A 17,194-nucleotide genomic window follows, 5' to 3' on the forward strand; every position below is an offset into this window, starting at 1 on the left:
TGACTCAATTAATCATACGTCTGTGGTGAGCCTCCATAAAAAATCCTAGCTGGGGCTTCCCTGGTGGCGCAGTGGTTGAGAGTCTGCCTGCCGATGCAGGGGATGCGGGTTCGAGCCCTGGTCTGGGAGGATCCCACGTGCCACGGAGCAACTAGGCCCGTGAGCCACAGCTACTGAGCCTGAGCGTCTGGAGCCTGTGCTCCGCAACAAGAGAGGCCACGATAGTGAGAGGCCTGCGCACTGCGATGAAGAGTGGCCCCCGCTTGCCACAACTGGAGAAAGCCCTCGCACAGAAACGAAGACCCAACACAGCCAAGAATGAATAAATAAATAAATAAATAATAATTAAAAAAAAAAAAAATTCCTAGCTGAAGAGCTGTGGAGAGCTTCCAAGTTGGTAAACAAGAATGCATTCATGTCCTGGGAGGGTGGCACACCCCAAACATTACAGGCACTCATGTGCTCGAGACCATTCCAGATCTTATCCTATGTATCTCTTCATCTGGCTGTTCATTTATACTCTTTAAAATATGTTTTATAATAAATTGGTAATAGCCAGTAGAGCATTTTTCTGAGTTCTGTGAGCCATTCTCTCACAAATTACCGAACTCAGAAGGGAGGGGTGGGAACCTCCAATCTATAGCCAGTTGGTCAGAAGCACAGGTGACAACACAGACTTGCAACTGGGTCTGATATGGGGGCAGTCTTGTGGGACTGAGCCCTGAACCTGTGAGATCTAATGTTATCTCCAGGTAGGTAGTATCAGAATTTAGTTAAATTGTAGAACATCCAGCTGGGAATGAAGAACTGCCTCGTGGTGGTGGTGGTGGTGGGGACCCACACATCTGGTGGCCAGAGGTGTTCTGTGGGTAGGGTACTAAAGAAAAACAGAACTTTTTTCCTTCTACTACATTAATAATAAAGGTATTTGGTAGGTGGTGGGGAAAAATTGGACAATATTCGAAGTTTAGGAACACCAAGTTGCATTAAATAAAAAGAGAAAATGTGCAAAAAATGGTGAAAATCTAAGAACAACTTAAACATAGTTCTGGAAGGATACTGTACTCATAAAAATTATTACTCTATCAATACCTTAATCATTCACTTTCGATCAGGTTGCTTCATCAGGCAATAATGTAACATACAATTAAACATTAAAATCATCTGATCATTCTATAAATGTACTGAGTTTCACTGTGAATACTGAAAAAAGAATGAGACCCTCTATTCCAGATAGAGAGAAAATCTTAATAAAAATTTTATATCCGTGTTTTTCAAGCTGTATTCTGCAGAGCCCAAGAATCTTCCTCAAAGCTTTGCTTCTTTAGCCATGGGAGACACTGGAGTTCCAGTTACTCAATCTCTTCCCTCCAACTCCAGTTCTTCCCCTTCAAACAGAGAAGTGCCATTTTTGACTCTTTTTTACATAATAGAGTTTTGCTAAAGCTTTTCTTTGTAAAAAGATTCCATCACTAAAATCAAACAAATAAACTACCCAAACCAAACAGTTTGAAACTTTATATAGTTAATAGCTGTTGGTAAGTTAAAGCTTCAACAAGATTTTGATTTCATTTGATTTGATTTTGATATTTATATACAGTAAAGCAACTTAACAATCAAACTTTTTGTTTCAGATTCCCAGGAAAAGTAAACACCTTACCCAGCATGACTAGATGATGAAGGTGGTGGCAAATCTGGTGTAAGAACATAAAGACTGTTGTTTTTTGGCAAGTGTAGTGATTTTAAGACCGTCTGAAAAACAAAAAATAAAAACAAATAAAAAATAACTATTGATTGTGCATTTTTAATCTTTTCCTATAATTCTTAGAAAATTATCACTATTGTAGTTTGACTTTGCATCTTTTGACAATTTGACAATAGGATAATACAGAAGAACTATTGAATCCCAAAAAATCTGTCTCTCATAAATATCATAAGTTAGCATAAATATGAATATTAAAATAAAATACAAATTCTTTAGCTCATGAAACGATACAAATATATAAGAACACAGTTGAGAATCATTAATTTCTTCATTGAAGAAGCATATCCTTGCAACTAATATCCACTTCATTGAGGATCATTATAGCAAAAATTAGCAATGTAGGTGTTCAGAGATCATTAGACCTAGAAAAGATCATAGAGAGTACCTCAACCCAAAGACTTTATATATGAGGAGCTGCAGCCTAAGAGGTGAAATGACTTGGATGAGGTCTCTTGTAAGTGTTACCCAGGTCACTTAACTGTTAGGCCAGATATTTTTTTTTTGTTAAAGCACTTTGTCTGGGGTGAATAAACTACTCTTGGGCTACCTCTGACCTACTATCTTGATGACCACACAAAATTTCACCAAATTTATTTGCCAGAGAACTCCTACATACCTTTCAAACTCCCAACTTGATGGTAAATACCTGCTAATTCAAACTTTTTTGGACAGCAAGACACATTAAGAAACACATTTTACATCTTTACATCATAACCCAGGACAAAAATATTTACTCAACAGATATTTATTGAGCCACCAATTCTGTGCCAGGAATATTCTAAACACTGAAGATATAGCAGTGAACATGATAGTCTAAAACCCCTGATCTTCTGGAGCTTACATTTTAGTAGGAATAAACAAAGTAATCCATATAGTTGACTACTAGAAAGCGATAGTTATCTTGACTAAACATAAAGCAGAAAAGGGAGGGTGAAGAATATGAGGTTGGGGAATTATGTAATTTTAAACTTGGTTATCAGGGTGGTTCTCACTTGGAGAATGTGACATTTGAGTAAAAACTTGAAAGTGGTGAGGAAAGAAACCATGAACATGTATAGAAAAAGAATATGGCTGGCAAAGGCAATAGCCAGTGCAAAATGCTTACTGAACAACAAGGAGTCCAATGTAGCTGAAGCCAAATGAGTTCTGGTAGGAAATAGGTCAGAGAGGTTAACAGTGATGCTAGGAGATAGGTGAGAGGAAATGTGTTGAGACATTTAAGCTAATGTAAGGGCTTTGACTTTTTCTCTGAATGAGATCAGAAGCTATTGGAGTGACATTATCGGATTCATATTTTAAAAGGATCTCTTTGTCAGCTGTGTTGAAAATGGATGGGAAAAGGTTGACAAAGGAGGGCAGAAGCACAGAGGAGAGTAATAAAATATACTAAGATAAGGATGATAATGGCTTATGTCAGTGTGATTGTAATAGAAGTGATGCAAAATAGGTGAATTCTGGATATATTTTGAAGATCACACCAAAAGGATATCCTGACAGACTGGATATGAGTCAATAATGATCCTAAAGCTTTTAGACAACAAATGGAAGGATAAAGTTGCCATCAACTGAAATGGGAAGACTGCAAATGAAGACCTCCACTTTGGGCATGTAAGTTTGAAATGTGTATTAAACATTCAAGTGGAGAAGACAAGAAAGCAGTCAGATATATCCATCTGGAATTCAGGGAACAGGTCTAGGGTAGAAATATAAATTAGAGATATAAAATTGACAGTGCACACAGACGACACTTAAAAGCCATGACACTGAATTTAGTAATGTGGTCAGCAGCGACAATGGCAAGTCCACTAGCAGGTCCCTACTTAGACTGGGCTCAAGAGAAACGGGAGGAAAGGAATTCGAGACAACAAATATAGACAACTCTTTGGGGGAAGTTTTGTTATCAAAGGGACTAGAGAAGTGGAGTTACTGCTGGAAGGGGAGGTGGGATCAAGAGAAAAATGGAAGAAATAACATCACGTTTGAATGTTAATGGTAACACTCTACTAGAGGGAAAAACTGATGATGCAGGGAAGAATTAAAGTGAAGGAAGTCCTTGATTTAGGCCAGAGGGAATACAGAATGTAATCCAAAGCAAACATGGAGGTTTGGCGTTAGATAGGAGATTGGACATGCCATCTAGAGTAACAGGAGAAAAAGAAGAGTATGTGTATAAGACACAGGTAAGTAAACAGAGACCAAGTTGGAAGCTTGTGGAAATTCTCTTGTGATTGCCTTCATTTAATCAGTGAAACAAAATAGGAAATGAAGTCATCAGCTGAGGGTGAGAATAGGGGAGAGGTGTTTTAAAGGTCTGAGGAAAAGATAAGTGTAAAATAGCCATTTAGGAGAGTGTGGATAAACCAGGTAAATACGCTATCACTGCCTAGCAACATTAGGGGGCTCTCTAAAGAATATGGTCGTGAATTTAAAGATACACCAATCAGCATGATTTTGTTTGTCTCTAGTCACATTTAGCTGTGAGGCACAGAATAGACAGAGTTGTATTTACCCAAGGTAAGGATTTTTGTCAAGCAAGATCCATGAAGCAAGAATTGAGGCTGCATGCAAGAAAGTGATTATAATGAATGACCATGGGATATTGCCCACTCTAAGGAAGAAAGAGAGGACATGAAAGAGGTAATGATCACGAAAAGATGGCAGAAACAATGGATTGGAGGCCTGAATAAGGCTGAAGGATTGTTAGGGTTAGGATACTAAAGGAAGTGGGCCAGAAAGATGAGAGATGATTAGCAGAAAATGGAAGCTTGAAATTAGTATTTAAGAATTGTTTTAATTAAATGACAAGACCACAGGAAGATATGGCTGACATAGGACGGGAAAAGAAGTTCACTGTAGAAAATAAGTTCAAAGAACTAAGAGGCCAAGATGTTAGAAGAATCATTTACAAGGCTATATTACTAAGAATTAACACAGAGAGCACTTATAAACCAGAAACTAAAAATCATCAGAAAGTGAGGAAAGATGACTTCAATAAGTAGGTGATACAACTTTTTTTTACATGAAAGTCAAAGCTGAAGGTTTTTTAGAGAGGAAGGACTGGAAATGGAAATGAGGAACAATGAGAACACACGTTTTACCAGTTAGTCCAGTGGTATGATGGCTACTGGAGAAAAGCAATTAACACTGAGAAGCCTACAGAAAAACAATGTGATCAGAAAGGCAGATTTCCGTCAGAGGTAGATGGTGAAGAGAATGTGCAGGGAAGAGGTTGACAATAAGAGGAATTTGGTTAATGATGAATAGTTCCACAGGGCATAGCAAAAAGGTTTCAAGCACTGTAAAGGAAAAAGAATAGAGACAGATATGGGCTGTGCAGAGACTATGGAGGTTTGAGTGAGGAGTGAAGTGGGAATCTGAGACTCCTTGCAGTGACTTGCATAAACAGGAGGAAAAGGCATAATGAAATTGGTTCTGGTTGAATCAAAGCAAATAATAATGTCAGGGCTGAAAGTGTTGGAAAGAAAGGTGGAGTTGATATCTAGGAACCCCTTTTAACCCTGCAGATGGAAGTAGGGGCACCTGGGAAGGGCTGATCTTACCCAAGCATAGAACATAATGAACTCATTCTTGACCCCTCCATGAGAGGGCCCATCTTACTAAGGGCACAGGCTTCCTTCACAGGCTTTGGGACTTACTCTTGACTCATATTAGTTATTTCTTAAATAAAAAGAAATACTCGTTATTTGCAATACACTCTGACATCTTTTATCCTATTTCTTTATTTCTTTTAATACTGGCTATAACCCACTCAGTTAACTTCAAAACTCACTAATGGTTTGTGACCCATGGTTTGAAAATAAGACACTGTAGTAGGTAATTAATCATAACTTCACAATCATCCAGGAAGACCTGAAGTTCTGAATCTTTTTGTAAAATATACGCAAGTCCTTTTGAAATTGATCTATGTTACCTTTCAAGAGTTAACGTGCAAACAAAAAAAAAAACCACATGCATATACACACAGGAAAGTTATTTTTACCATTTTTCATCCTTCATTATTTTACTTTGAGGACTACTGATAACTGCTTGGTCTTACCACTTGACTATTATTGTCAGTTTGCCATGCCATCATCCAAAGATTTTCCGCTAAACCTTCCTTCTCAAACCACATATGGTATGATGAAATAAATGGATGCTTTCTTTAAGTCATTCAGTCATTCCACAAACATTTATTTGATGCCTGTTATACCAGGCATTGGATATCTAATGGTGAAAGCAACAGACATGGTCCCTCTACTTATGGTGTTGTGATGGGAAATGCTGGGATGGGAGCCATTTTATACAGAGGTCTGTTACAGAAAGTAACATTTTAAGCTGAGACTTGAAAGATGAAAAAGAGCCACCCATGTGAAGAATTGGGGGTAAAGCATTCCAGGCAGTTAAACAGCATCTGTCAGGTAAAGTTATAGAGAGCTTGAGCCTATTAGAAGAATTAAAAGGAGGTTTCTATGGCTGCAGCATGGAAAGAGAGGGTATGAAAGGCTGAAGATGAGGCTGTAGACATGAATAGAGGGTAAATAATACAATACCTTTTAAACCATGGTGAGTAGCTTGAATTTTATTCAAAGTGCAATAAAAAGTTATGTTTTACCAGGAGAGTGATATAATTTGATTTATATTTTTAAAAGCTCATTCTGGCTCCTGTGTTGAGAATGCATTGGGAGAACCCAAGAAAAAAAGCTGGAAAAACAATAATGAAGCTATTACATTGTTCCAGGCAAGATATGCTAATAGCCTGGGTTAGGCAGTGCAATAAAAATACTGAAAAGTGGCCACAGTTGAGATATATTTTGGAGATAGATGCTATAGGACTTACCAAAGGATTAGGTGCTTTTGAAATTTTTTAAAAATTTATTTTATTGCGGAATTCCCTGGCAGTCCAGTGGTTAGGAATCAGCTCTTTCACTGCCATGGCCCAGGTTCAATCCCTGGTCGGGGAACTAAGATCCCGCAAGCTGCACAGCACGGTCAATAAATTAATAAATTAATTAATATTTATTTTATTGAAGTATAATTGATTTACAATGTTGTGTTAGTTTCTGAGGATTAGGTGTTTTCCAAATGGGAAAAGATTAATGCCCACATTTTTGGATTTAGCAGTGGTGATATAGTTCTGCCATTTATAGGGGGAAGACTGGTGGAGAAATGGCATGGGAAGGAAAATCAAGAGTTCCATTTTAAACATGTTAAGTTAAAGATGCCAATAAGGTATGCAAGCATAAAAGTGAACTACCAATTTGGATATGTGAATTCATAGAAGTATAACCTGGAAATATAAATTTGGAAGCAATCAGAAAATTAATGGCATGGAAATAGCAGAAATCACCTAGGGAGAAGAGTACATAGAAATAAGTAACTGAAAATATTATTGATAACAAAGACTAAGTTCAAATACAGTCAGCCCTCCATATCCATGGGTTCCACACACAAGGATGGAAAATACTCGGAAAAAGAAAAATTCCAAAAGTTCCAAGAAGCAAAACTTGAATTTGATGCACATCAGCAACTATTTACATAGCACTTACATTGTATTAGGTATTATAAGTAATTTAGAGATGACTTAAAGTATACAGAGGACGTGTAGGTTATATGCAAGTAAAATGCCATTTTATGTAAGAGGCTTGAGCATTCATGGATTTTGGTATGGGGCGTGGTCCTGGAACCAATCTCCTATGGCTACTGAGAGACAGCTGTATTAGAACACACAGCTTTAAGAACATTTTCAACATGATTGCCTTTCTCTTCACAAACTACCGAAAATGCCATGTAAGGCTGATTCACATCCACAGGTCTCTCAATAAATGAACGCATAAATGATATAGCTATGTAAACTAATACATTTTGGTGTTTTACTTCTGCCAAAGTTGTTGATTTACTCAGTCAACACTTATTTTTATTTTTTAATCCACGTTTCAGTTAGAGCAGCCATAAAGCAGCAAGGATCAGTCAACTATGGCCTGTGTGACAAATTCGGCCTATTGCCTGCTTTTGGATGGCCTGTGAGTTGAGCATGGTTTTTACATTTTTAAATGTTTGAAAACAAATCAAAAGAAGAGTATTTCATGATATGTGAAATTATATAAAATGCAAATTTCTGTGTCCACAAATATTGATTTATTGGAACAGTCATGCTCACTCTTACACATATGGTCTGTAGTTATTTTCAGGCTATGACAGCAGAATTGAGTAGTTGCAACAGAGACTGTATGGCCTAAAAAGTCTAAAACATTAACTACCTGGCTCTGTACAGAAAAAGTTTGCTGACCCCTAATATAGCACATCACTAATTTGTACCTAATTTATAAATAACTTGCCAACCTGAAATTTCTATAAATAACTTACTGAAGTACTCAGAACATCTCCATATATCAAATAAACTCACATATAAGTATTTATAAGCACAATGTCTACCAGAAGCAATTGACAAAGAATTGAACCAAAAGATAAAGATTCTAAGTTTCTGCTGGGTACTGACGTATCAACTCAGTAACTACTGTGAAAAGATTTGATAATTATTTCTACCTCAAACACCTAAAACTCTGGAGTTAACTCATTTCTTTCCATCACTCCCTACTCTCTCTGTCAGAAAAAGAGTAAGTGTGTGAAATATTTTATGCCTAAGGCTGCTACTGGGTCCTTGAGAATAGCAACTACTACCTTAAAATTGCAACACTTTGTACAAATTCTTAAAATATAACTCATTCCATGCACCTGACCCTATCCAAGTAAACAAAGAAATATTCTTACCATTTAAATTTTCCAAGTTAAAAAGGTTTCTTATTATCTTCTTTGTTCCATAAACACTACTGGACATAAATGTATATACTGTGTATTACTTCTTTCAGGCCAATAAGTAATTGTTCAATAAATTATTATTCCAGGCTTTCCCGCTTAAGGTGGAAAATGAGCTGCCAACTGGAGCGGTGAGCAGCCTTGCTGAGCGTCAGAAGAGTGACCTACTAGAGCCAATCTGCAAGGACTGGAAAGGAAGGGCCAGATACAGCAACTTTTTCATGGCTATAAAAGGGAGAGCTTGACATGCCCACACCACTGGACCTCTAGAAACTTTCCTGAGCCGTGTGGCTGACAGGGTCTTCGTGCTCCGGCCAGGTGTCAGGCCTGAGCCTCTGAGGTGGGAGAGCTGGGTTCAGGACATTGGATCACCAGAGACCTCCCAAACCCACATAATATCAATCGGTGAGAGCTCTCCCAGAGGTCTCCATCTCAACGCTAAGACCAGGCTCCATTCAATGACCAGAAAGGTCCAGCGCTGGACACCCCATGCCAAACAACTAGCAAGACAGAAACATAACCCCACCCATTAGCAGAGAGCCTGCCTAAAAATAGTAATAAGTTCACAGACACCCCAAAACATACCACCGGACGTGGTCCTGTCCACCATAAAGACAAGACCCACCTCATCCACCAAACACAGGCACCAGTCCCCTCACCGAGGAAGCCTACACAAGCCACTGAACCAACTTACCCACTGGGGACAGACACCAAAAACAACGGGAACTATGAACCTGCAGCCTGCGAAAAGGAGACCCCAAACACAGTCAGTTAAGCAAAATGAGAAGACAGAGAAATACGCAGTAGATGAAGAAGCAAGGTAAAAACCCACCAGACCAAACAAATGAAGAGGAAATAGGCAGTCTACCTGAAATAGAAGTAAGAGTAATGATAGTAAAGATGATCCAAAATCTTGGAAATAGAACGCAGAAAATACAAGAAACGTTTAACATGGACCTAGAAGAACTAAAGAGCAAACAAACAATGATGAAGAGCACAATAAATGAAATTAAAAATTCTCTAAAAGGAATCAATAGCAGAATAACTGAGGCAGAAGAACAGATAAGTGACCTGGAAGATGAAATAGTGGGAATAACTACGACAGAGCAGAATAAAGAAAAAAGAATGAAAAGAATTGAGGACGGTCTCAGAGACCTCTGGGAAAACATTAAATGCACCAACATTCAAATTATAGGGGTCCCATAAAAAGAAGACAAAAAGAAAGGGGCTGAGAAAATATTTGAAGAGATTACAGTTGAAAACTTCCCTAATATGGGAAAGGAAATAGTCAATCAAGTGCAGGAAGCACAGAGGTTCCCACACAGGATAAATCCGAGGAGAAACACTCCAAGACATATATGAATAAAACTATCAAATATTAAATACAAAGAAAAAATATTAAAAGCAGCAGGGGAAAAGCAACAAATAACATATAAGGCAATCCCCATAAGGTTAACAGCTGATCTTTCAGCAGAAACTCTGCAAGCCAGAAGGGAGTGGCAGGACATATTTAAAGTAATGAAAGGGAAAAACCTGCAACCAAGATTGCTCCACCCAGCAAGGATCTCATTCAGATTTGATGGAGAAATTAAAACCTTTACAGACAAGTAAAAGCTAAGAGAATTCAACACCACCAAACCAGCTTTACAACAAATGCTAGAGGAACTTCTCTAGGCAGGAAACACAAGAGAAGGGAAAAACCTACAATAACAAACCCAAAACAGTTAAGAAAGTGGTGACAGGAACATACATACCGATAATTACCTTAAATGTAAATGGACTAAATGCTCCAACCAAAAGACACAGACTGGCTGAATGGATACAAACACAAGACCGTATATATGCTGTCTACAAGAGACCCACTTCAGACCTAGGGACACATACAGACTGAAAGTGAGGGGATACAAAAAGATATTCCATGCAAATGGAAATCAAAAGAAAGCTGGAGTAGCAATCCTAATATCAGACAAAATAGACTAGTCATTAAAAATAAAGACTATTACAAGAGACAAAGAAGAACACTACATAATGATCAAGGGCTCAATCCAAGAAGAAGATATAACAATTGTAAATACTTATGCACCCAACATAGGAGCACCTCAATACATAAGGCAAATGCTAACAGCCATAAAAGGGGAAATCAACAGAAACACAATCATAGTAGGGGACTTTAACAACCCACTTTCACCAATGAACAGATCATCCAAAATGAAAATAAATAAGGAAACACAAGCTTTAAACAAGATGGACTTAATTGATATTTATAGGACATTCCATCCAAAAACAACAGAATACACTTTCTTCTCAAGTGCTCATGGAACATTTTCCAGGATAGATCATATCTTGGGTCACAAATGAAGCCTTGGTAAATTTAAGAAAATTGAAATCATGTCAAGTATCTTTTCCAACCACAACGCTATGAGACTAGATATCAATTACAGGAAAACGACTGTAAAATACAAACACATGGAGGCTAAACAATATGCTACTAAATAATCAAGAGACCACTGAAAAAATCAAAGAGTAAATCAAAAAATACCTAGAAACAAATGACAATCAAAACATGACGATCCAAAACCTATGGGATGCAGCAAAAGCAGTTCTAAGAGGGAAGTTTATAGCAATACAATCCTACCTCAAGAAACAAGAAAAATCTCAAAATAAACAACCTAACCTTACACCTAAAGCAATTAGAGAAAGAAGAACAAAAAAAACCCCAAAGTTAGCAAAAGGAAAAAAATCATAAAGATCAGATCAGAAATAAATGAAAAAGAAATGAAGGAAACTATAGCAAAGATCAATAAAACTAAAAGTTGGTTCTTTGAGAAGATAAACAAAATTGATGAACCATTAGGCAGACTCATCAAGAAAAAAAGGGAAAAAGACTCAAATCAATAGAATTAGAAATGAAAAAGGAGAAGTAACAACTGACACTGCAGAAATACAAAGGATCATGAGAGATTACTACAAGCAACTCTATGCCCATAAAATGGAAAAGCTGGAAGAAATGGACAAATTCTTAGAAAAGCACAACCTTCCAAGACTGAACCAGGAAGAAACAGAAAATATAAACAGACCAATCACAAGCACTGAAATTGAAATTGTGATTAAAAACCTTCCAACAAACAAAAGCCCAGGCCCAGATGGCTTCACAGGCAAATTCTATCAAACATTTACAAAAGAGCTAACACTTATCTTTCTCAAACTCTTCCAAAATATAGCATAGGGAGGAACACTCCTAAACACATTCTACGAGGCCCCCACCACCCTGATACCAAAACCAGACAAAGATGTCACAAGAAAACTACAGACCAATATCACTGATGAACATAGATGCAAACATCCTCAACAAAATACTAGCAAACAGAATCGAACAGCACATTAAAAGGATCATACACCATGATCAAGTGGGGTTTATCCCAGGGATGTAAGTATTCTTCAATATATGTAAATCAATCAGTGTGACACACCATATTAACAAGTTGAAGGATGAAAACCATATGATCATCTCAATAGATGCAGAAAAAGCTTTTGACAAAATTCAACACCCAGTTATGGTAAAAAACCTCCAGAAAGCAGGCATAGAGGGAACTTAGCTCAACATAATAAAGGCCATATATGACAAACCCACAGCCAACACTGTCTTCAATGGTGAAAAACTGAAACCACTTCCACTAAGATCAGGAACAAGACAAGGTTGTCCACTCTTACCACTATTATTCAACATAGTTTTGGAAGTTTAAGCCACAGCAATCAGAGAAGATAAAGAAATAAAAGGAATCCAAATCGGAAAAAAAGAAGTAAAACTGTCACTGTTTGCAGATGACATGATACTATAGATAGAGAATCCTAATGATGCTACCAGAAACTACTAGAGCTAATCAATGAATTTGGTAAAGCAGCAGGATACAAAATTAATTCAAAGAAATCCCTTGCATTCCTATACACTAACGATGAAAATTCTGAAAGAGAAATTAAGGAAACACTCCCATTTACCAATGCAACAAAAAGAATAAAATACCTAGGAATAAACCTACCTAAGGAGACAAAAGACCTGTATTCAGAAGACTATAAGACACTGATGAAAGAAATTAAAGATGATACAAGCAGATGGAGAGATATACCATGTTCTTGGATTGGAAGAATCAACATTGTGAAAATGACTGTACTACCCAAAGCAATCTACAGATTCAATGCAATCCCTATCAAGCTACCAATGGCATTTTTCAGAGAACCAGAACAAAAAATTTCACAATTTGTATGGAAACACAGAAGACCCCGAACAGCCAAAGCAATCTTGAGAAAGAAAAATGGAGCTGGAGGAATCAGGCTCCTTTCCTTCAGACCAACTGCAAAGCTACAGTCATCAACACAGTATGGTACTGGCACAAGAACAGAAATATAGATCAATGGAACAGGATAGAAAGCCTAGAGATAGACCCACGCACATATGGTCACCTTATCTTTGATAGAGGAGGCAAGAATATACAATGGAGAAAAGACAGACTCTTCAATGAGTGGTGCTGGGAAAACTGGACAGCTACATGTAAAGGAATGAAATTAGAATACTCCCTAACACCGTATACAAAAATAAACTCAAAATGGATTGAAGACCTAAATGTAAGGCCGGACACTATAAAACTCTTAGAGGAAAACATAGGCAGAACACTCTATGACATAAATCACAGCAAGATCCTTTTTGACCCACCTCCTAGAGAAATGGAAATAAAAACAAAAATAAATAAATGGGACCTAATGAAACTTAAAAGCTTTTGCACAACAAAGGAAACCATAAACAAGACCAAAAGACAACCCTCAGAATGGGAGAAAATATTTCCAAATGAAGCAATTGACAAAGGATTAATCTCCAAAATTTACAAGCAGCTCAAAATCAAAAAAACAAACAACCCAATCCAAAAATGGGTAGAAGACTTAAATAGACATTTCTCCAAAGAAGATATACAGATTGCCAACAAACACATGAAAGGATGCTCAACATCACTAACAGTTAGAGAAATGCAAATCAAAACTACAATGAGGTATCACCTCACACCAATCAGAATGGTCATCATCAAAAAATCTACAAACAATAAATACTGGAGAGGGTGTGGAGAAAAGGGAACCCTCTTGCACTGTTGGTGGGAATGTAAATTGATACAGCCACTATGGAGAACAGTATGGAGGTTCCTTAAAAAACTAAAAATAGAACTACCATATGACCCAGCAATCCCACTACTGGGCATATATCCTGAGAAAATCATAATTCAAAAAGAGTCATGTACCACAATGTTCATTGCAGCACTATTTACAACAGCCTGGACATGGAAGCAACCTAAGTGTCCATTGACAGAGGAATGAATAAAGAATACATGGCACAGATATACAATGGAATATTACTCAGCCATAAAAAGAAATGAAATTGAGTTAGGTGGATGGACCTAGAGTCTGTCATACAGAGTGAAGTAAGTAAGTCAGAAAGAGAAAAACAAATACTGTATGCTAACACATATATACGGAATCAAAAAAAAAAAAAAAGTTCTAAAGAACCTAGGGGCAGGATGGGAATAAAGACGCAGACGTAGAGAATGGACTTGAGGATACAGGGAGGGGGAAGGGTAAGCTGGGACGAAGTGAGAGAGTGACGTAGATATATATACACTACCAAATGTAAAATAGATAGCTAGTGGGAAGCAGCTGCATAGCACAGGGAGATCAGCTCGGTTCTTTGTGAACACCTGGAGGGGTGGGAGAGGGAGGGTGGGAGGGAGACTCAAGAGAGAGGGGAAATGGGGATATATGTATATGTATAGCTGACTCACTTTGTTATACAGCAGATACTAATACACCATTGTAAAGCAATTATACTCTAATAAAGATGTTAAGAAAAAAATTATTATTCCAAGGCACTTACTGATATCATATGAGGTTTGAGAAAAAGGTAAAAGCTCTCAAAAAAGAATGTCAAATTAACCCCTATAAAATAGTTAGAAGTAGGAAAAACACGCCACTTACGTATCTAACTCACTTAAAACTGTTGTTGGTTTACTATGAAAATGTTTTAGCTTGCAAAAAACATTGTTTGCTGATACCTTAAACTCAGCTACTGTTACCAAACCTACATCTGTCATATGTAACATTAATAAAAAACAATTTTATACATCATTTAGTCAATAGCATAACTTAATTTTCTTTTATTTTTAGGCAGTTACTAAACTCACACTGTCTTCCACATCTCCAGTCTTCCAGCCTTTTAACAGCATTTTAGACACAGGTATCTGAAGTTCATTTTCTAGAATCTGTTTAATTTCTCCTGTACGAAAAAGAGGAGACCAGATATTACTAACAAAATAATGCAATACATATTTGTTCATATCCAGAGCTAGCATTAATATTAGGCATATGGTCCATAGTCAATGACATTTGTCTGATGAATGCATATGAAAAATTTCAGTAGTCCAAACTTCAAATCTTGATCATACAACATGCTGTCCCTTCACCATTATGATAAAAGATTATACAATTACTTAAGTACCTTTTTAAAAAGAAACAGATATCAGTGATTGGGGGTTTGAAAAGAAATAATCTATTTTAAACCAACTGATAATACCTATATGTGCTCAGCATATGGTAGGAGTAGTTGGTAAAGTACAAAACTTGAGGCATTATAGTATAGGGAAAGCAAATTGTGGAATGAAGACTAGGGCTGAAGTCTTATCTTGAAGAAATCAAACAACTTGCCTTTTTTTTTTTTTTTGCATCTATAAAATGGGGAATAATACTGCCTATCTTATCTACCTCTAGGGTTCAAGGGTGAAAGGAGATAACATCCATGAATGTAGCTGGAAAAAAAAATAAAGTCAATGTATATAATGTAGAAGACAATGTAAACTGTGTTAAAGAGAAAAGCAGCAGAATTTCAGAAAAGAAAAAAAATTATGTTGGATCAAATAGTCAGAGAAAGTTTTGTGAGACAGATGAGACTTAAATCCAGCTTGAAATACAGCTGGGTTTAAACCAAGCTTGAAGTATAGCCAGGTTGTGAAGGAGAGCCAAATCAAAGGCCAGGATATTCTATTCAGTGAAGACAAAGACCAAAAGGTAAAAAGGAAAAAATGAAAATGATGCTAATGAGAAACAGTGAGGAATCACAATTTTCCCAGTACTCCACAAATTACTTTTCAGGAATCGAGTCTACTTATAAATTAACCAGCTAATTTCTGGTACTACAGTATAATAAACAGATCATTAAATCAGAATGTACAAATATTTCATATATATGCTTTTATTAGGTTGGTTAGTCTATAATTATAGATTAACACATAATTCAATTTCATTTATAGTAAGTGATTGAACACTGCAGAAAATGATTATACTATACATTAAAAGTAATTCCATGCTGATAAAGGAACAGATGGTGGGTGAAGCTTACACTACACAAGTTCTATGGAAGCACAGCTGCCTAAGCAAGCAATGCTACAATCAAACCCTTCACAGCCTTAGTGGCATATTTTTACTTTCCTAAGGAAAATTCCTATCTAGGCACTTTGGATAGCGATTAAACATCATAAAACAGAATTCTGATTCAACCTTATATTTTAGAAGCACAAAATTTATCAACTTTGACCTTCAAAAATATCACTGCTGACAAAGGATTGTTCTGTTCATGGAAATGAGAGAAAGGTGAGCCATACTTCTTTTACCAAATACATATAAACACTGCCTTTTCATTTGTGACTAAGGTTGCTATTTCTAAAGCTGTACCTATCTGGAACTGGGCTTATGCGCTTACAAGCCTGCCCAGTGCTTTCCGCTTAGAAACCTATCTACACCTGACACTTCCTGCTTAAACTCTTGGAGACACCCTTAGCATTCATAACCTAAAGGAAAGGAAAAACTAAAAGAGATTTTAAGTTAAAGTCCCAGTTAGTCTTTGCAGCAAGCTTGGGTAACATATAAAACAAAAAGTCTTTTGTTCCACAGGTAGAAAAGAATAGAAAACAAACCCAGAGCCGTGACAGCAACCTGAGTTCCTCATATTCAAAAAATTCTTCTCTGTTGGTCTCAATTTCTTCTTCTCTAAAGTAGGAATAATAACTATAGTACCAATACTTCATTGGGTTGCTGTATTAAATGACATACGGAATGGAAAATACTTTGTGTTACTATGTGTCCAACACATAAAAGGGACTCAAAAAAGGTTGTCAGTTTTAAGTCATATTAATTAAGGTAATACACCCATAAGTGTCTAGCATAGTATCTGGCCAGTATAGGTTCTCAATAAATAGTTGTTGTTTCAAGAATATCCAAAATATTTTAGGGCAGTGAAGTGCTAGAATGCAGCAGGTTTCAGAGCCAGTTTTTATATCCAGGTCTGCCTGACTCCAAAGATCTTAACACAAGATGGCACTCCTGTATGTTACTTCGAAAACTGAGAAGATATGCAGATGTCATCAAGGAACAGTCCACTGACTGCAAACCATATATCTGATAAGGGTTTAATACCCAAAATATGTAAAGAACTCATATAATTCAGTAGCCCAAAAAACCCCAAATACTCCAATTAAAAATGGGCAAAGGACTTGATTAGACATCTTTCCAAAGAAGATATAAAAATGG

General features: G+C 36.9%; 1 protein-coding gene across 1 annotated transcript in view; it reads right to left on the bottom strand.

The window, feature by feature from the left end:
- FAF1 (Fas associated factor 1) overlaps window positions 1–17,194 on the bottom strand; it is a 458,337-nt gene that overhangs the window by 277,117 nt on the left and 164,026 nt on the right. Inside the window, exons 5-6 of the mRNA XM_059922257.1 lie at window positions 14,797–14,888; window positions 1,661–1,752 (exon numbers count right to left, since the gene is read on the bottom strand). Coding sequence (XP_059778240.1) covers window positions 1,661–1,752; window positions 14,797–14,888 — 184 coding nt within the window. The remainder of the gene's footprint in view (window positions 1–1,660; window positions 1,753–14,796; window positions 14,889–17,194) is intronic.

Source organism: Balaenoptera ricei, chromosome 1 (assembly GCF_028023285.1).
Source record: "Balaenoptera ricei isolate mBalRic1 chromosome 1, mBalRic1.hap2, whole genome shotgun sequence".
NCBI lineage: Eukaryota > Metazoa > Chordata > Mammalia > Artiodactyla > Balaenopteridae > Balaenoptera > Balaenoptera ricei.